We start from the raw sequence: 19690 nt of genomic DNA, 5'->3' as shown, positions 1-19690 counted from the left end.
CCGTGTCTTTCATCGTCCCCGTTTTCGTACCATAGCTCCAGTGAGACAACCACAGTTTGATCAGATCTTGCGGAACTTGCCCTGCATCCACACACGATACATCTTGAGCTGGCGTTTCCGATTGACGATAAGCCGCCGATCAACGCCCAGCTGTTCAGTGGTGAAGAGAGGATGGGGATGTTGACAGTCTGTCGGAGGAGATAGGAGGTTTGGGTGGATGTGGCATGTGATTTCTGTTGGTGGTGGGAGTGTCCTTTCAGTTACGGATTCGGGAGGTGGAGAGGTGGAACTAGATGGCCCTGCCCCAGGTAACAGTGGCTCCGGTGAAGATGACGATGGTGATCGTACAAACGGACTGATTGTTTCCTCTTCATCCATATGGCCTTCTAAGATTTCGGTCGTCCTATCTGTCGTGGTTTGCGTTGGTGACACTTTTTCACCAGTGAAAAGCAGGGATAATTCATCTGTCAATCAATCAATCAGTTAAACGAAAGCAAACCTACCGTAAGTTGCATACCTAGCTCAAAAAAGTAAACCCGTGTCTTGTCGCCTCGGATATAGAAATTTTCATCTAGCAGGCGCCCACCTCTGAATCGTAGCTGGGTGAGATCATACCGACCATAATCACGAAAGACGACAAGGCCGCCTGGTTTGAGCATCTTTGTCACAGAAAGTTAGTCTGATAGCGCGGGAACGGAAATGACAGGATTCAAAGAAACCTTGTGGATATTATTTATTGCTCGGCCCCATTCATCAGGGTGCAAAGCGCTCATCACGAACACCAGAATTACAATGTCTACTATTCCAGGCTCGATGCCCGATGGAAGGCCATCCGCAGAGGTTAGATCCCATACTGCGGCGTGAATAGAGCCGACTGGAGGTGATTCGTACAAAGGATTAGTCTAAAATATGGCGTCAGATTCAGCGGTTACCAAGCTAAAAACTTGACCCACTTGAACAAGTTTGACTGCATGAGAGGAATAATCGTACGCCCGCAATCTAAGATCAGGATTCTGGTTGGCGGAAAGCAATGGAAAGACAGAGTTGCCTGCCCCTGTATTTGTATTTGAATGAGTATGGAGAGTGACTTGGTAAATGAGGAATTTTATTCACCACAACCTATTTCTGTGATTGCGACAGGGCCAGCCTTGATAGACTCTTATTTAGCCGTAGTGCTCGAAGGGGCAAGGAAGGGGAAGAACCTCCGCTTGTGTCGCCTCTATAAGTTCAGGGAACTCGTTGTGGAGCCTGGGGTAGAGTTGGATGTGAGTAGGGAAAAGTCACAAAAGAGAGGCGTCGAATACCATTTTCTATTCCGGAAGAAATTGCTCGCATTCATCTTGTAGAAATTGTCCCTAAATGATAGCATTTGAATTCTTCGGTGATATTGTAGATGCAAGTGGACGCACCAATGTTTCGCAGGTTTCTCGTTGTATCTTACTTTTTCCTCGGCTGGTACGGGAGTCAGCCGCTGCCGCGAGAGAGAGTTGGCAATAATCTCCACTTGGTCATCTGGGGGTGGGACATGATCCCATGCGTTTTGGCTCCATACATCCTCTTCGTCTGTGAGAAACCTGAATGAAGTTGAGCTGTCGATGGATGTTGGAACGTTGACCGCTGATACGCACCTTGAGCCAAAGGGAGGTTTTTCTGCGGCGATATCTTGGACCGAGGATGTAGACTTTTTGGTTGCACTATCCTGAGGATCCGACATTTCCAGCTCGGAGGCTACTGCTCACTGTTCTCGAGTAAGTGCAACTTGAAAAGATTGCCAATGAAATGCAGTCGAGACTCGGATTTGGTCGAGATAAAGTGGTCATCGGAAGCAATTCCAATCCGACACAGCATAATCGCCAGGCACAAAATCAAGAGCAGGAAATGCGATGTGATCTAATAAATACTGACCTTCCTTTAAACGCCGTCACCTTCGCCAACGCGCTGTCCGCCCGGCAACGCAAAGTTATATGTACACGTTGTTCCGTGGTTTAGGTGAGTTGCCTTACCCCCATCGGCAACACGGATGAACGACAAAACTGACCTCCCGAGTTTTAGCGCTTCGGTTGAAACTCTGAAAGCTTGGCTATATGCCTATCTCAGCACCTGATGTTATTGAAGAGGAAGACCTTAACGAGCTCTACGATACAGTCCTAAAGGGCTTTACGAGAAATCCGAGTGTGTCTGCACATTTTCCCAACGCCATCAACGATGCAAGATCACCGGTGGAATACTCATCCCCGTCATCATCTTTTCGCAATTCTGGTTGTGGGTATACGTGTTTTATCCGTCCGAATGTTACAAGCTTATTGGTTTGCACATCACCATAAGATCCCAGCAGCATCTCACAGACGCTTTCATCAAGTTCAAGCCCCGCGAATTCGCCCAACCGCGGCTCTTCTTCAAGGGCGGTCCGGCCGCTTCCCCAGCCTCCTGGTGCAATGTCTATGAGCAGAAGCAGATCAAGTACTTCAGCGCTTCCTACACCACCAACGACTACTGTCACAGCTCAGTGAGTGGATACACATTGTCCGAATGCACCTCCTCAACTCCGTTGTCCCACGTAATAGGTCTTCTGTGGAGCCGCAGCAGTCGATATATCCCTCCGACCTTCCCAAGGGTGCTGCCCGCGATTATGTATCCCCAGTTGGAGAATTACAGCCGCAGGCCTCCACGTTTGCCTCAGAAGCCCATGTAATCGTCGATCCTGCACCAGTGGATGGATTACACCCCCATCCAAATGTTCCTAACCGCCCTCCCTTCGCTGACGTGCCCATCTCCCCCACATCCGAATACCCTGACATGTATGGGCCACCCGTCCCAGAATACCGATATGACGCCCGAGACGATCCGAATGCTTCCTTTTCATTTGCTCCTATGCAAGGTTTATCAAATGGATATGCCGAATCTCTGGCACCCCAGTACGATGCTCCTGAAGCCGGGGGCACGCAGGCGATCTCACCGTCAGCGATATATGATATGTATGATGAGGATGAACCCGAAAGGCCGCCATACGAAGAGAACCCAGAACCCATCAGAGTAACCCCAGCTTTTCAAGAGTCGTTCACTGATGTTTCCACTTTTATGAGTAAGCAGAGGTTTTGTTTCTACCCCATACTAGTTGGCTTATTTCTCGATATAGGCGGAAATTATCCTTTATTGCGTCGACCTTCGGAGTCTTCATCCCTTTCATATCTCACCGAACAGAGACCAGAATCCCAGAACTCACGAATAACAACTTCTGACGCACCAACCTCAGAATGGAATCCCATTGTGGAGGTTACAGTCAACCGCGCCAACACTGAAAGTACTTATGATTATGCATCGGAGGCTGATGACTGGCATCACGCTGGTCCCAGTAACCTTTCGAGACGAGTAACCAATGATTTACGCGCAATTGTGAACTTTGAACAACGACTTCACCTGGAGTTGCATGAAGAGGAGCCGGACGATTGGTACGAGCAGGAGGAAGATTTTATAGACTTGTCTTTGTTGTCCAATCTTGCTGTGCAGCTGCAGTTGAAGATTACGCGAGGTACACACGTTAAAGGCAGCATACCCTACCCTCGAGCATTCACTGCTAAAGACATCGTAGTACGTCCTCTCTGAGTTTATTCTATCAATTTTCACCAACGTTGATGTTTGCAGTCGACTATCCAATCGATAATACAAAAAGAACTATTACGCAGCCATGGCGTTTCTGTTGGAGACCGAAGGGCAGCTCTACAAGTCTCCCGCAGTCTCCAAACGCAACTCTTCTTCTACGAAGTAGAATGGGGTGGTCGAGTGCTTCAGGATGGCGTAGAGGATGTTTATATGTTCCTAGACGACCCAGAGGGAGCTACAGATGGGGTGCCAGAGAGGGCAGAATTGCCATCAGGAGTGGTTACGATGTTGACAAAGTGCTACTCTCCAAGTTGTGGTGAGGGTCCGGAATGCTATGCGTATGGATGCCCTCGAAAGGTATTGTTCCCACCTTGAGAAGTGTTGTCGTCGGCTGATTATTGCAATATGTTAGGGTCTTGCCCAACTAATTAGTTCGGTTGATGTACCAACCTCCACAGTACGCGAAGACTGGTCGAAGAGTGTCCCCGCTGAGGTGATGAAGTCTTTGCCAGAAAGCGAGATCAATCGTCAGACGTGCGATCCTTCCATTCTTTTTGAAAGATTGCCATTCTGATATGCTGTTCTCTACAGAATTATTCACAAAATGATCAGCAAGGAGGAACAGTATTTGGAGGACCTGGACATTGTAGAGTCCGTTTACATCAAGCCCCTTCGTTACGCCGATCCTCCTGTGATGTCGTCGTACGTCCTTGAGGAGTTTATTGAAGAAGTATTTGGCAACATTCTTGAACTGCGGGAATGTAATCGGCGGTTACTGGAGGTCATGTATGTTCGACAACGAGAACAGGCTCCAGTTATTCAAAGGGTTGGAGATATCTTTCTGGATGCGGCGACGGAGTTTAGGATAGTATATCCTACCTATGTTGGACATCATCCGCTTGCAGAGAAACGGTTGAAGGAGGAAGTGGAGCAGAATCCCGAGTTTCGCCTTTTCATGGAGGTGCGTTGAAAAGGATTCGTACGCAGCTGGGTTTGTCTGACATTATCCAATTAGAAATGTTCGCGCAAACTATCAACACAGTCCAGTGGCGCCCCTCGTTTGGATCTGAAACACTACCTCAATCGTCCCGCAGAGCATCTACAAAAATACCCTGTTTTATTGGATGCTGTATACCACGAGACAGAAGTCGGGAATCCTGATGGTGATTTTCTACGGGAAGCGATCGCTGCCATTAAGAACCTGCATAATGTTGCACAGCTGCGGACATTCCAATCTGCCATGGGGAAGGGTGTCACCGGCAAGTGGGAATGGCACGACCTTCTTTCATCCGATACGAGGAAGACTTTTACGAAGAGCGAAAGTCAACGCCAGTCGTACGTGATATGTTATCTGATGATAATCTTCGCGTGTATTGACTGCTTTTAGACTAATTTTTGAACTCATAAAAGGAGAGATGGCGTACGTTAGGGATCTGGAAAACTTGGAAAACGTTCGTTTTGGGCTTTCACCTTGTAAATGTCAACTAACATCACTGCCTTTCAGATGTATCTTCGGCCACTCAGAAACGCGGAACCTCCAATCATCCCAACTGACAGACTCGATCAATTCACTATGGATGTATTGCACAACTTTAGTGAACTGCATGCCCACCATAGGCGATTAGTCGACAACTTACACGAGATTCAGCGAGAGGAACACCCCAGGATACGATCTATCACTGCTGCCGTTTTTGATGCAGCACTGAACTTCAGAGAAGCTTATATGGAATATATACCCAACTACCCTATTGCAGCATACCGAATCGATGATGAAATGGCCAATAACCCGGCATTCAAAACGTTTGTTGAGGTATGCTGATACCTTTGCATCGAATGTGCTTATATTTATTTATCTCTCTTTAGCATGCTATAAGACATCCTGATGCTCATCGGCTCGACATAAAGGCTTTCATCAATCGACCGATACCCCGGCTACTACGTTACGAACTTCTTCTCAAGCAGATTCTAGGCGAGACATCGGCGGGCAGTGAAGATAGGAGTGCTATTCCGCAGGTCATCGAGGTGATAAGTGCATTAGCGAAGGAGACAGAGCCCGGCGTCGCCTCTGCTAAGCAGAAGGTGGAATTATGGAAGTACAATTCAAATCTGGTCTTCAAACCTGGCGAAAGTGTCGTATGTACCGTTCATTGCTCTTGTTATATGTCACTCAGGGCTTCTGTCAGGACATGGACCTCCTCAACGAACAGCGATCCTTGATACATACCGGAAAGTTGCTTCGACAACCTGACAGCGGTGTCGGATGGGAGGGCTGGACAGAACTCTTCGTGTTACTCTTCGACAACTACAGTAAGTTGCAACGATCCTTCTTTGACGTTCTTGACCTCATATTTCATAAGTGGTCATGACCAAACCGAGGGAGAAGGACGGAGTCACAAAATACCACGTCCATCGAAGAGTGGGTCTGACGAATTTTTTTGAGTCTCTTATCGCTGATAGAAGTTTTCAGCCAATACCCCTGGACTTACTTTCCATCGTGAACTTCACTGATCCCTCGACCCAACGTGGCTCAGGACTTTTGCGCACCCTTCGAACCGGGGACAGCGGAAGTATTTCTAGTTCACGAGCTCCAGACAACATCAGCGACTCTCGGGCCGTATATCCTTTCACAATCCACTACAACGGACGATTGGGTGGACCTTACATTCTTTTTGCTGAGTCAGCTCAAGCTAGGTCAGAATGGAAACCAAAGTTAGAGGAGGCACTCGGATTACGCAAAGTGGTTCAAGAATCGAACAAAGTCTTCGAAATCGAAACTTTGAGCATCGAATCCTTCCTCGTTCCATCCTTAAACATGGGGCCGACCTCGTCAGCTTGGCATGATGGGACTCTGTTGTTCACCGGCAAAGTCACTTGTTCTGTGCCGTTTAGTAAGACTAGTCAGTGTCTCCTCGTGATGAATTGGCTGATCGAGCGCTAGGTACTCCAAACGGACGTGGACTGGTGGCGATCGGGTGCGCAGAGGGCGTTTGGATTGGATTCCGTCATGATTCACGTTGTAAGTCTTTTCCAAAAATTCGGTAGGCCGGGTTCGATCTGAGCGTGTACCAGCCATGCGTCGTGTACTTCACGTCAAGATGGTTACACAATGCGCTATGCTAGAAGACTTTGGGTTGTTTTTAGTCCTAGCTGACAAGGTGGGTCACTTGTATGTTTCACCCTCTTCGTCCTGAATACTTTTGCAGTCACTCTTTGCATATCACATTGAAGCGCTCGTCCCCACTTCTACTTCGAGTATCCATGCCTCACAGGCGCCTCAAAAGATCAACGGCTCCAAAGAAGTTCAATTCTTCAGTGTTGGTACACTCCATGGGCGTACTCTTGTCATTTACATGAATAAGAAAGGGGTAAGTCCCAGCTGTTGCGTTGCACAGCTTTCCTTTGTGACCTTGTTTAGAATGACAGTGTTTTTCACGTCGTCGAGCCTGTCATCGACAAAATCAATGAAAGGCCGAAGGCTCCCGGTGGACTATCTATACTGGGGCGGAGGTCAAACAAGTCGGAATGGTTCCGGAGCTACAGGGAATTTGTTCTATCTTCTGAGTCATATGACTTGATCTTCCTCAAAGCCAAGATTGCAGTTCTGTGCACAAAAGGGTTCGAAATCATGGATCTCACCGAGTAAGTTTGTTATCAGTTGTGATGATGCCTTTGCTCATGTAGTCTTAGTTTCAAAAGTGTCACAATACCGCAAAAAGAAGATCCTCGATACTCATATTTGACGAAGAGATGTGACTCATGTCGACCCCTTGGCATGTTCCGACCTAATGATGATGAGTTCCTTCTCTGTTATAATGGTGCGTTGTGACTGCCTCCTGCAAGAAAATTCCATGAATAACACCTCGTTAGAATTTGGTATATTTGTGGACAAGCAAGGGCATCCCAGCCGAACGGCAGGTCTCATTGAATGGGAGGGAACTGCCGAGCGAGTAGCGTTCCATCCACCATACATCCTGCTGTTTGATACGCGGTTCATCGAAATTCGACGTGTGGAGACGGGCCGTCTTTCGCAGATCATTCCAGGGAACGACGTGAGGTGTGTCTGGGACGGCCGAAGTATGGACCTGAGTCTGGCGGCCTCACCGCCAGAAGGATCGGACGAAAACATGTCCCAAGAGCCGAGGGTTCATGCGGTCATGAATGCCACAGAACCGACAGCAGTGCCCCATGGCGGTGGTCGTCAACCAAGAGGAATTGCTCAACATGTGTTCGAGCTGATTCCTACAATTCCGTTGTACCTTCCTGGATCCTTAGCATCGCCCTCGACGACCTACTTCCCAAGAACGTTTTCACCTCCGCGCTCACCACAGCTACGCCCAACCATGAGCTATAGATCATAACCCTCTTGGATTTTTCTTTCATCTTTCTCTGGGGACTTGAGTGCTGTATACGGTAGTAATTGGACACGATTTATAACTCCTCGCTATTCACTTGTACATCATACCATCTTTCTCAACGAAGGGTCAATAATTCATGCTTTCCTTGTATGGTATCCTATGCAACTAGAAGGGTGTCAGTTATATGTATCTGAAGCTGGTCATCCGCTCTCAGTTAAGTAAAGGGGATGATCTTCTCAATAAAGGTATCTTTCCAAGAGATAGACAGTCCGAGTCGCATTGGGAGGGTTCCAGGGGCACTGAATTCAGTATGATCACGATCAGTCGTCTTCGTCGCTCTGATCCTCAAGGAACGCCATGATACTCTTCCTAGCGGTTGACTATCAATAATAAAAAAACAATCAGCACCTCGTATGTCCAAATCCCATCAACCAGAAAACAAACCCGTCTTTTCTCAGGCATGACATCGTCCTCAGAGTCACTACCGTCCCCATGCTCGGAATTTGAATCTTCTTCGCCGTCGTCACGATCCCGCTTCAACAACCTTCCCGATGGTTTTTGACTCTGCTTTTGTGCCCGTTTTGACGAGATCTCTATAACCTTCTTTTCGAATTCTTGGACGTCCTCTGTCACAAGTGCCAATTTTCCATCAATTGAGGATGATGAAAAGGGCGAAGACCCACCAAGTTCCTGAGCCAGCTCTCGTTTCTCCCTGATGGCCTTGGCTTGCTCCATGCTTGTCCGACCTTTCATACCCAAATCGGCTAGAATCTCTTTGAGTTTCTTGATTTGCTGGCTAGCCGATAGGTCTGCAAAAAGTTTGGCCCAGGGATGGCGTACACCACATGCCAAGACTAGTGACTGTATTTGAGTTGTCCATGAGCCATGCAAAAGGGAAACAGGCGAAGGGGAAAGACGTACCTTGAGACGCTTGATAGTTTCTTCATCTTTGGTTAAACTTGATCCTTTGTTCTCTTTGGTGGGCCTGGCTTTCTTTGCTGTTGTAGGTTTCTTGGGTTCCTGGCATGGACATGTATATAAGTTGAGCAAGGAGATGAGGGTTTAAGTCTTACCTTCGTACTCTCGGATTTTACCTTGCGTTTCTTCTTTGGCTGTTCGTCGACAGTTGCATCGCCTTTGTCTGACGGCTATTGGCAACCAGACATGGATCAGACGAGATAGGCGAACGAGATGAAAGAAAACATGCATCTTTCCGCTTGACGGTCGCCTTCGTATCCTCTTCTTCGTCCTCGTCACTGCTAGGTGGTAACGAAACCTTGCGCCGTTTTGGAGGGGGCGCATCAAGCTTGGACTTCACCTGAGTACACTAACACGATGAAAAACATGACTTCAAAACGGGGATGAACGGACCTCAACTAGTTTCAATTTGGAGGATTCTGCGGGGTCGTCAGGGTCGTCATCTTCCATGTCAGAAGTCGGGACATGTTCCTAAACTCGCGAATATCGGTGAGGAAAAAAAGAGCAGAGGAAGATGGAGCAATGCAACACACCAGAGATTTGAACTCCTTGGTGGCCTTTTTCACGGTTTGCTTCTTCTTTCCAGCTGAAGAGCTTTCTTCCGCTGCTGAGCCTGATTTTCTTTTTGGCTTGGACTTTGTCTTCGTCTCCTTCACCGATGCCTTTTTCAAGGCTGGTTTGGATTTCGGTGCTGGGCTCGAAGAAGGCTGCACTTCCACCTCTTCCTCATCCGACATGACGACAGCACTAAACTTGAGTTTCTTCTTGCTTACTGACGTCTCGGATTTCGGTGCTGGACTTGATACTTCAACCTCTTCCTCGTCCGACACGACAACCGCACCAGACTTGTATTTCTTCTTGCTTACTAGCTTTTCGGATATCGGTGCTGGACTTGAAGCCTGAACCTCCACGTCTTCCTCGTCCGAAACAACGAGGGCACTGCTTATTTTGCGTTTCTTCTCGCTTGCTGGATTTTCGAATTTCGTGGCTGGACTCGACGGCGCTTGTACCTCAGGTACTTCCTCGTCTGATACGACGACCGCACTTGACTTGCGTTTCTTCGCGACCGGCTTCTCAGACGACTTCTTCTTCTTCGACCCCCCTTCCTTGTTCGTCTTCTTCACTTTCTTCGGCGTTGGTTCCTCATCATCATCGCCTTCACCCCCAGATGCCTATCGAAACTTAGTACTTAATGCAAGTCCTTGAAGAAGAGGGGAAGGATCCGAAGCTCACCAGAGCATCAGTCACGGCATCCCTCAGTTTCCCTTTATACTCCGGTGCGTCGAGCGTGCCCGGCTCAAGTTCGAATTGCTTCTCGATTTCGTGTCGGATTAGACGCGGTGTTAGGGTGCTGCACTCATTATGTTGAATTTAATGTTTTCTGGGATCAGTTTGAAAGCGTACTCTAATATGCCGTCCTTATCCGCCCTTCGGACGAGCTGCTTCGCGGCCTTGAGGAGTTCAGGGAGTGGGGGCGGCGACATGAAGGTTGGTGGGGAAAATGTGAGTTGGGGCCGTCACACCAAATGATCGACACGTGATACTAGACGCGCTTGTCACAGGACTACAGTTACAAGAGATGAGCTGAAGCAAAGCTGAAGAGGCACACATAACAATATAATACAGAAATGAAAGGAGTTGAAAATATTTATGGCCTTTCGATGCGAGATATAATTTTACTCGCGTCTCATCCTTGTCGAATCTGACAGACGCGGGCGTTTTGTGTTGAAATGGGGTAGGGGACTAGGAGAGCGGGAAATCTTGGCGGCAACGCTGGTGCGTGGAAGAGGACGTATAACACGCCTCCATACAGGTGGGCTCGGGACGGCGTCACTCCTGTCGAAGGAGTGTTCGAGACGTGAGCTACCCTCGTCATTGCGAGGTTGATATCTACGGATATGTCAGACGGAGGAAGACGCAAAGTAAAATAAACTTACTGGGCCCTGAGTTTCCTGTATTCACGTTTTAAATTTTCGTACTTTGCACGAGTCTCGTTCTTCTCCAAGCTTAGCGTGTTGATCGTTTCGTTGAGACGCTCAATCTCAGATTCCTGCTCTTCGTTAGTTTCAGCGAGTTCCTCCTTCTCCCGTTCGCAAGATTCCACCGTATCTTGAAGTTCTTCTTTCTCCCTGTCCAGAGCTCCAACTGCCTCTTCAAATTCGTTTCGCAAGTCGTCGAGCTCCGCAATGGCGTTAGCTTCCCCCCTTCTATGAGCAGAGGCTGCCGCTTGGTAACGCTCGCATTGTTTTATGAGCTCCTCTTCGCTCTCTCTAAGAGCTTTGTTCCGGTTTTCGGCGTGTTTGAGCTTTTTCTGGAGGTTCGTGTATGGGGTTGTGTCCAAGTAAACCCGACGTACAGCCGGGAGAACGTATTGTTGGTATTTTTGGGGTAAACAGTTAGGCTTCGAATGCAAAGTAAGATAAAGAATGCTGGACATAAAGCGTGCAACGAACATCAGGTGTCACTGAGGAGACGAACGATCAATTCAGAAGTACAGCGTGGCTGTAAACGACGCACAAAGTTCAAAACTCGCGCGGCAATCCGGACATTGGGCTTTCATTGTCGTATTTGTGGCGACGTTGACATGGTCTTGCAGACACTTCCTGCAATAGACGTGACCTTTCGATCTCGTTGGGTGGCGTTGAATGGAGGAGTAGATCCTATACTCACCACAAGGTATACAGACGGGCTCCTTGTACAAACACAGGCAAATCGAGCATGGAGACGCCATTTGGTATGGGTATCGCGGAGGGTAGAGTGGCCGTCGCGAAGAACTTCAAGAAGGAATCGGAATCGACACATAATTAATTTTGCACGTGACTTCAATGAAAACAAATAAATGTAAACGGACTCGTCAAACTCGCCTTTTCAGCTCATGACTGACGGGGTGACGGTCCAAGTGCCACCATCAACCATATACAGGCTCAGCAGCGGTAAAGCTGTTTGAAAGAGGCCACCACTACAGCTACAAAATTATTCTACCAGGCAGCCTGGTAGCTCTCTTTCTTTACCCTCCTTTTGCTTTCAATATTTCGATCGGTGAATGTCGTCAAGTCCCAACGGTCATTTCGCAACTTTATCATCGTCTTCGCCACGCATATCTGATAGAGGTCTGTCGCCCCACAAGCTTCAGCGCGACCGCTCGACATCTAGGACTTCATCCCGTAACTCTGTGCGCACCCACCACTCCACAATTTCGTTAGACGACCCAGGTGAGCACACGCATGTCTTTGAGTCGGTTTCTAGAGCCTGACATGTCCAAGTTGCCGTGCGGAATCAGGTCTCAACGTTAAAACACACAATACGGCACCAGCAAGCTCAACTGCAAACCCTTGAAAACATCATTCGTGTCGGCCCGCGCCCATACGCTCCAGAACTATCTGACGATTCTATCATGGCGTCAACATCATCCACCTCACCGCCCTCAGCATTCGCCACGCCCATCGTCTCTCCTGCCACAAAAATGAAGCGCCGATCAAGCTATGACGTCCTTCAGAACATCGCAGGCCCCGACTCAAGTTTACCTTTACCCCTCCCGAAGCGTGATGGCCTAGAAGAGAACGGAATACGCGAAGGCATCCCGATGACCTTCGGCGTAACATCTGTCAGCCCCACGTCATATAAGCGCGCTTCCAGTCCCACGCGCACTCTATCTCGTACGTGACTCCATTTTTTGCTTCTTCCATTCATGATGCAACACCACGGCCAACACATTTTTCTTCCTACAGGAATACCAGTTGCATCAGTAGGTGGGTCACTGTCTCCTCCTCCATTCCCGCCTCCCAACTATGTATTTATATCTGTCCAAATTCCTTAATTCGTCCCATGCTCACTTAGGCAATGCACGGGCACTAGCCGACGAGGGACAACCAGCAACGCAGCGACCTTCACCTTCTTCGTCCAAGCTATCACCATCACCAATCGACGCCACCAATGGCAACGGCGACGCGTTTTCATCGTCATCCTTGCAGCCACCTCCATCTCCGAATCGAAGAATATCGCTCACCTCGGGAGGGACGACAAAAGTGCTAGCGGATCTTCAAACGGGTGTGGTCAATGCTCGCAATGCTCTGGAAAACACAAAAGCACAACTCAGGTTGTCTCAGCGCAGTGTTGCGCAGCTGACCAGGCAGACGGAAGATTTGAAAGAGGGAAGGGAGAGGTTGAGGTTGGAGAACGAGGGTCTGAACAATGTCGTGGCGAGGAAAGAGCGACTGCTGCAAGAGGTGTGTCATCACCTTGGATCATTTTCATTTGGACTAACTATGTGTTCCCAGGTTCTAGAACGCGCGCGTAAAGCCGAATCAGAGGCTGCCACTCTCAAAAGTCAACTGAAAACCGAGACTGCGACATCCAAGAAATCATTGCGTGAGATGGAAACCGCGCTGTCCGAGTCAACGGCTCTCTCACAGAAATCCGAGCGGGAGTACATTACATTGCGAGAGAGCATTAAGGGTCTTGTGGAGTCGTGGAAGACTGACACTGATCGACTGCGGGACGAGATGAGGAAGCGTGAGGAGAAGTTGCAGGTGGAGGCGGAGAGCGTGGGGAAGAAGTACCGGACGCTAGTTGAGGAGTTGAAGAATGTCGAGTCGGGGAGGGAGGAGATGCGTAAGTTGCGTGAAGAGGACCTGAAGCGGGCGAAGGAGGTTGAGCAGCATTGGGTGGGTGAGATTAAGAGGATGCATGATGAGGTTGAGGCGAGTGTAAAGCAATGCGAGAAGGCTGGAAATACGGCAACGTGAGTGACGCGTCTCTTGTGTTGATACTGGATGTGGGCTGATGCAAATTTTAGGACGTTGTCGGAGGAGCTGGCTAGACTACGCAGGTTGATGCAGAGTGTTGGGCGGAGGTCGTCCACCGACGGCGACGGCCCTTTATTCCTTATTCCTGAGGAGGAGCTCGACGTTCCTCCTCCGTGATGCGCCCCAGTACTCTTTGGATGGATGGACTGGTTAGATTCGCAACGCAACTTATACCACAGACGCATCTTCGACTCCTCGCCATCTTTGCTATCCCCAGTTTCTTACCGTTTCTTTTTTGCATATGCTTCCATGTTACCCCAGACATCCACTTACTATTCAAGCTATGACGAGTAATACCATGAACCCCGCATCACACACATTCTTTTGTCAATTACTTCGACTCATAACTTTATGATACCCTATTGACCAGCCCAGGTTGGCTGTAGTAGTGAGGACAAACCCCGATTCAAATTACAAAGTCCCTACCGTTGCTTGTTGTGAACCCCGCTGAAAAAACAACGAACTCAGTGAAGCTGAATCTTTTCCTCCAGTCACTTATAACAATGACCATTGACCAATGACGGGTGTGGGTGCTATGTTTTCCGAATTTCAAAATTCGACGAGGGGTCAGGATCAAGTCAGGATCCGGTAATTGCGGCGCCGGTGTAACCGCTCTAACAAGCTGCGTCCATAAACCGGATATCATGCACCAGCGGCCAACTATAAATCAGTCTCTCGCACTTACTTTACCCTCCCCCTCTTCTATCTAACCGTCGTACGTTATACCTCCAACAACAATGGCCATTATCCAGACTCCCATTACCGAGCTCTTTGGCATCAAGCATCCCATCTTGCTGGCTGGGTGCGTGGTCATCGGTGTTGTCCGTTGCACCTCTTTACTAACCGAATACATAATAGAATGAATGTTGCCGCTGGGCCTGAGCTGGCAGCTGCTGTGACGAACGCTGGTGGTCTTGGTGTCATTGGTGGTGTTGGGTACACCCCGAAAATCCTCCGTCAACAGGTACGGCGAACGTCCTTTCCCCGAGATCAGGGGTTTCCCTTCCTTTCTTTTCTTCTTTCTGTTCTTGCGCCTTCGTCTTCGTCGGGGGTCACTTAAACTTTGCTCGCATGGACTAACCGACGCTCTTCATTAGATCCACGCGATTAAGAAGGACCTTAAAGACCCGAACGCACCCTTCGGTGTTGACCTCCTCCTTCCACAAGTAGGTGGGAGCGCACGCAAGACCAACGTACGTCCCTGCCTCTCATTTATCCTGTCGTTTCCCTATCTGACATCCGCTGCTAGTTCGACTACACGAAGGGTCAACTGCCAGACCTGATTCAGGTTATCATCGAAGAGAAAGCCGCCCTCTTCGTCTCCGCCGTTGGTGTCCCACCAAAGGAAGCCGTGGATGCCCTGCATAAAGCAGGTATCCCCGTCATGAACATGGTCGGCCACCCCAAGCATGTGCAGAAGGCCATTGACGTTGGGTGCGATCTCATCTGCGCCCAGGCCGGCGAGGGAGGTGGACACACGGGTGATACGCCTGCGAGCATCCTCATCCCCGCGTGTGTAGATGCGTGCAAGGGGAAGTTCTCGAAGTTGAACGGCAAACCTATCTATGTTATTGGCGCTGGTGCCGTCTATGACGGACGAGGGTTGGCTGCGAACTTGAGCTGGGGTGCTCAGGCTGTTTGTAAGCAGCAATGTTCCGTCGCGAATCTAAGCTTGGTCGCTCATTTCGTCACTACTTAGGGGTTGGCACGCGATTTGTCGCTTGTGTCGAGGCCGGTGCACCCAAGCTGCACAAGGAGCTCGTCGTCAGCGCTGGCTTTGAGGATGCCGTTACTACTCTTATCTACACAGGGCGTCCCCTGCGGGTGAGGAAAACGCCGTACGTTGCCGATTGGGAGGCAAATAGGCAGGCGGAGATTAAGGAGCTCACGGCTAAGGGTGTCATTCCCCATTACAATGAGCTCGAGAAGTACCCCAACAAGTCATTGGAAGGGCGGTGAGTTTGACCGAGATCTTGAAACATTCAGAGAGCTCAGTTACGATACCCCTTCTATCAGACCATGGCTCATGGGACGCGTCTCCGCTCTTATTCACGACGTGCCTCCCGCCAAAGTCATCGTTGACGACATGGTCAACGATGCTGCGAGGATCTTGCAACACAACGCGTCGCTCGTTAAGGTCAGCCCCAGGACAAAACTATAGGTGGAGTTGTAGCCTGAGCATCTAACGGCATTCGTATCTATATATCATTCGTCTTGGATATCGTATTTATTTAATCGGAACATTCTCCTTTGCTTTGTTTCGTCGTTCACACCTCGAATATCTGCGCGAGTACTTAGGTTGTTTCCTGGGTGTGTTCAAACTGTTTGGATTGGAAGATGACTTGATCGGTCACGCTGTAGTCCTTTGGATCGTGAACGCGTGAACGTTCCTTTCGTACATGCCCCACACAACAACGACCGAAACACCAGAAGCGCCTCTCCGGTTAGATTGCGCTTAGCAAGGGTCTGGCGAGGGTTTTATGGACGGTGGGCGCCACTGATTTTCAGGTTTCTGCAGCTGCTTACCGACCTTACTAAGCTTGCTTTAAATTTCAATCTCCAAGTCTTCTCATATCTACTCAGCTTCAGCCAATAATGTCAAATAATGAAACATACCGACAAAAATCACGCATGGTAGCCTCCATTTCCTGGCATGTGGACAGTATTGTTTTGCTCGAAGACTTCGAGTCATCAAAAGGGGAGCAAGCTCCTCCAATGAACATCTCATCTTCTGCGTACACACCAACTGAACGGATCGCAAACATTTGAAGCATCTACGGATCACCCGGAAATCGCTTAGTACTAGCACGGAGAGTGCTGACTCAAGCGCTTAGCGATGACATGGCGCCCGCAAGGTGCTTTATAATAAGGCACTTCATGGAGTACCTCGACTACATACCTCAGATATGGACACCCTCTCTAGTTCGAAGACGATATCCTTCACTGTTACCCACCGAGGGGTGACACATCATTTCTCCCAGCCTTTCGACTGCTCTCTTGTCGACTTCCAAGCACAACTGGAAGAGCTTTTCGGTGTTCCCCCATCGCTGCAGAAGTTGTTGTACAAAGGGAAGAAGACGACTTCTGACGATATAACCCTTGCTCAAGCTGGGTTCAAGAATGGGGTGAAGATACAGATGCTTGGAACGACGACGCAGGAACTGGATGGGATGAAGTTAGTGGAAGATGAGCGGCGGCGGCGAGAGCGGATCTTGAGAGAGAGAGCCTTGAAGACTCCAGTCAAGGTACTTGTGACATCCTTCGCGGTATTGAATAGAAAATTCATTTTTGCTTGTCTTAGCTTCGTTCAACAGGTACGGGCGGAAGGATGATTTCGACCTTGTCATCGCCTGCCACACCAGCCTCGTCACCGTACCGCTTCCACGAGATCAAACCCCTCGAACACCTTCCCAATCCTTCTACGGCACGCGAATTTTTGACAAGGCTCTCTGACGACCTAGCCATCCAACATGTCATGCGAAAGCATGAGTTTAGCGTTGGAGAGCTCACAGAGCTTGCCCCGCACGAAAATCCGGAACTCCTAGGGCTTAATGTCAACAAGGGGCAGCAAATTAAATTACGCATACGAACTGATCGATATGACGGGTTCAGACTATACCAGGACGTCAGGCGCGTGCTCTGTCATGAGCTAGCGCACAACATCTGGGGAGATCATGATAATAACGTGAGCCCGTTTGACTATGTATTTTTAAATTGAGATGCTTAGTTATATGTTGTAGTTCAAAGAGCTGAACTCCAAACTGAACCGCGAAGTCGCTGAATTCGAGCGTTTGGCAGTGGAAGGGACGCACACACTCTCTGGCTCGTTCCCAGGTGATGTTTATATGCCACCATCAGAGGTGGGGGCAGATACTGGATATGTTCTTGGGAAGGACAGTGAACCTTCCGGCTCGACTGTAGATGAGTCAATGGAGGAAAGACGGAGAAAAGTTCTAGAAGCAACTATGAATCGACTAAGGAAGGAGGAGGAGGAGGAGTTAGAACATTGCTGTGGGACAGGGCAAGGTTAGACAGGTATATCATGTTAGGGATGGCTCTCCTCAGTGATATTTATGTATCTACTATTGATGTTTTATTTATCCGAATTACACCCGTTAATATTCTGCTGTCAAGTATGTATTATGGGGTGCCTTCCTGATTCAGTACTTCATTCCAGATGCGCGCTGCTCACAGAAATTTGAGGCACGCGTTCTTTGGTCTTGTTTACGGAATAGTACGATCACGTTACGTCTGGATGACACAGCCCCTAATTCGAGTTGAATCCAACCACCTCCTTACGATCCGTCCTCATAAACTAAAAGTGCTTCATATCTTTTCGTCGTCTAATTCCAATGGCACCTGCTAAGAAAACAACCTCCTTAAGGCAAGGAACACTTTCCTTTGCCTCAAGCAAACCAACGGCAGCCACAACAAGCGCAAAATTGAAGAATACAAACTCTGTCACCGTCGCCGCCCCAACATCCTCCAAAAAACGAGCTGTTGAAAGCAGCAGCGAAGATTCTGATGAAATTGAGAGCTCATCTACCTCTCCTCCTCCCGCTAAGGCTGAGGGGAAGGTTCATACATCTGCCCAGAAAAGTACGAGGCAGACCTCGAAGTCTTCAGCCGAAACCAGGGCCGAGCCTGTGCCAACGAGTGTGTTCAAGTCAAAAGACGCTACGGAGAACTCAAGGGCTGGGAAGGCTGTGGAAGAAGCCTCAAGGCCAGAGTTGAATCCGAAGGATAGGAAGTACAACAAGCACTATACGCTTGTTCGAGACAAGATGGGACATATGCTACCAAGTGAGTCTCCTTTGATGTGTCTCATGCTCCTCTTGCTTATACTTTGTTAGTACATGGTGAAGGCCAGACCAAGATTCATGAGATTCTTCGCGTTTTCGACCTGTATGCCGACCGTTTTTCACGCTGGACATTACTTATTCTATCACCTTTACAGTTCAGACCAATATGGACCTTGCGTAGGTGTCACTCGAATTGAACGTTGGGAGAGGGCGTCGATGTTAGGTCTCAATCCACCCCAAGAGGTCAGTTCGATGGTTGTTACTGGCCAAAGCTATCTCACCGCCATCATAGGTCTACGACATTCTTTCTACTAAACAGGGTGCAACGGAATCACAATATATAGAAAACGTTTTTTATGACCAAGTCTGAGTCATTGCTTTCGCTGCACGGCTATCTATTCTTCACATGTACATAAGTACGTCCTTCTGTTCCTCGTGTTTCCTCACTCCGGCTGAGATTTTTTTTTACAGATGCTTTTATATCTTCGCTACTCTGGCAACATGATTGCTAATGTACTATACCCAGTCTTTAGTATGTTTTGTTTTTCTTCCTATGACCTGCAATATCATATTTTGTATACGGCTCACAAACTTTGAGGGTCAAATATGGATCCAGAAATTTCATTCAAGGTTCAAAGCACTGATGAGATAATCCTCATATCATTTTACGGTTTTGAGTCACTCTCACGAAGCTAGGTTATGGACGACCGCGGCGAAGGCAATGCCACCATGGCTAATATAGGTAAGTACAAATTTAACTGGGAATGTTCTCTCGGCGGGATCTGATCTTCGCCATCATTGGACAGATGTTGACATCCGAATTCGCGGAGTTGTTCTGGTGAATTTGACACTTGTTATAGAAGGTATACCACACTAAAGCCTTGGCCGCTCCGAGCTCTCGCTTGCTGACCGATACTGATCTAAACACATGTTTCTTAAAATAGTCGCAACCACACTTGACTCCATTCCGTGTGGCAGGCATTCCCCTCTTTGGTCTCTTATGCCACAGACCGCGGGTAGTTTGCTCCTTACTATCTCCCCTCTTATGGCTTGTTCCGAAAGACACAAAACGAAGGTTGCTCAACAAAGGATCCCAGCTTTTGTTCACCCACTTTGCCTACAATGCTTTTGGATTCAATGCGTCAATTCT

The 19690-nt window shown here is 48.6% G+C and overlaps 8 protein-coding genes across 8 annotated transcripts; 5 read left to right on the top strand and 3 right to left on the bottom strand.

The window, feature by feature from the left end:
* Window positions 1–60: 60 nt before the first annotated feature.
* Window positions 61–1714, bottom strand: LACBIDRAFT_229586 (uncharacterized protein; the record flags this gene model as incomplete). The annotated part of the gene is made up of 8 exons (XM_001874466.1): window positions 61–188; window positions 518–659; window positions 720–902; window positions 954–1054; window positions 1114–1147; window positions 1203–1248; window positions 1305–1355; window positions 1410–1714. The coding sequence occupies 8 exons, from the start codon at window positions 1712–1714 to the stop codon at window positions 61–63; spliced, it is 990 nt and encodes a 329-aa protein (XP_001874501.1).
* An 815-nt stretch (window positions 1715–2529) lies between these two features.
* Window positions 2530–7958, top strand: LACBIDRAFT_305175 (uncharacterized protein; the record flags this gene model as incomplete). The annotated part of the gene is made up of 18 exons (XM_001875038.1): window positions 2530–3082; window positions 3137–3588; window positions 3643–3957; window positions 4013–4134; window positions 4192–4561; window positions 4616–4935; window positions 4988–5051; window positions 5105–5410; window positions 5464–5733; window positions 5784–5907; window positions 5958–6016; window positions 6068–6488; window positions 6539–6616; window positions 6670–6755; window positions 6804–6965; window positions 7016–7239; window positions 7288–7415; window positions 7468–7958. The coding sequence occupies 18 exons, from the start codon at window positions 2530–2532 to the stop codon at window positions 7956–7958; spliced, it is 4545 nt and encodes a 1514-aa protein (XP_001875073.1).
* Window positions 7959–8324: 366 nt separating this feature from the next.
* On the bottom strand, window positions 8325–10417 carry LACBIDRAFT_305174 (uncharacterized protein; the record flags this gene model as incomplete). The annotated part of the gene is made up of 9 exons (XM_001874465.1): window positions 8325–8581; window positions 8639–8816; window positions 8877–8975; window positions 9029–9103; window positions 9163–9273; window positions 9327–9404; window positions 9467–10105; window positions 10167–10284; window positions 10338–10417. 9 exons carry the CDS (start codon window positions 10415–10417, stop codon window positions 8325–8327), a joined length of 1635 nt encoding a protein of 544 aa, XP_001874500.1.
* A 192-nt stretch (window positions 10418–10609) lies between these two features.
* Window positions 10610–11370, bottom strand: LACBIDRAFT_305173 (uncharacterized protein; the record flags this gene model as incomplete). Its single annotated transcript, XM_001874464.1, has 2 exons — window positions 10610–10823; window positions 10871–11370. The coding sequence occupies 2 exons, from the start codon at window positions 11368–11370 to the stop codon at window positions 10610–10612; spliced, it is 714 nt and encodes a 237-aa protein (XP_001874499.1).
* Window positions 11371–11976: 606 nt separating this feature from the next.
* Window positions 11977–13855, top strand: LACBIDRAFT_305172 (uncharacterized protein; the record flags this gene model as incomplete). Its single annotated transcript, XM_001875037.1, has 6 exons — window positions 11977–12145; window positions 12197–12589; window positions 12662–12682; window positions 12771–13159; window positions 13211–13674; window positions 13729–13855. 6 exons carry the CDS (start codon window positions 11977–11979, stop codon window positions 13853–13855), a joined length of 1563 nt encoding a protein of 520 aa, XP_001875072.1.
* Window positions 13856–14475: 620 nt separating this feature from the next.
* Window positions 14476–15899, top strand: LACBIDRAFT_321625 (uncharacterized protein; the record flags this gene model as incomplete). The annotated part of the gene is made up of 6 exons (XM_001875036.1): window positions 14476–14540; window positions 14597–14702; window positions 14836–14931; window positions 14988–15378; window positions 15438–15678; window positions 15725–15899. The coding sequence occupies 6 exons, from the start codon at window positions 14476–14478 to the stop codon at window positions 15897–15899; spliced, it is 1074 nt and encodes a 357-aa protein (XP_001875071.1).
* Window positions 15900–16644: 745 nt separating this feature from the next.
* LACBIDRAFT_305170 (uncharacterized protein) lies at window positions 16645–17769 on the top strand (the record flags this gene model as incomplete). Its single annotated transcript, XM_001875035.1, has 3 exons — window positions 16645–16983; window positions 17040–17423; window positions 17479–17769. 3 exons carry the CDS (start codon window positions 16645–16647, stop codon window positions 17767–17769), a joined length of 1014 nt encoding a protein of 337 aa, XP_001875070.1.
* Window positions 17770–18090: 321 nt separating this feature from the next.
* LACBIDRAFT_305169 (uncharacterized protein) lies at window positions 18091–18910 on the top strand (the record flags this gene model as incomplete). The annotated part of the gene is made up of 4 exons (XM_001875034.1): window positions 18091–18541; window positions 18592–18643; window positions 18696–18783; window positions 18833–18910. The coding sequence occupies 4 exons, from the start codon at window positions 18091–18093 to the stop codon at window positions 18908–18910; spliced, it is 669 nt and encodes a 222-aa protein (XP_001875069.1).
* Between the last annotated feature and the right edge of the window lie 780 nt (window positions 18911–19690).

The sequence above is a fragment of the Laccaria bicolor genome, genomic scaffold (genome assembly GCF_000143565.1).
Source record: "Laccaria bicolor S238N-H82 LACBIscaffold_2 genomic scaffold, whole genome shotgun sequence".
In the NCBI taxonomy this organism is placed as follows: Eukaryota; Fungi; Basidiomycota; class Agaricomycetes; order Agaricales; family Hydnangiaceae; genus Laccaria; species Laccaria bicolor.
The sequence above is the reverse complement of the archived record's forward strand: the minus strand, read 5'-3'. Positions and strand labels throughout refer to the sequence as shown.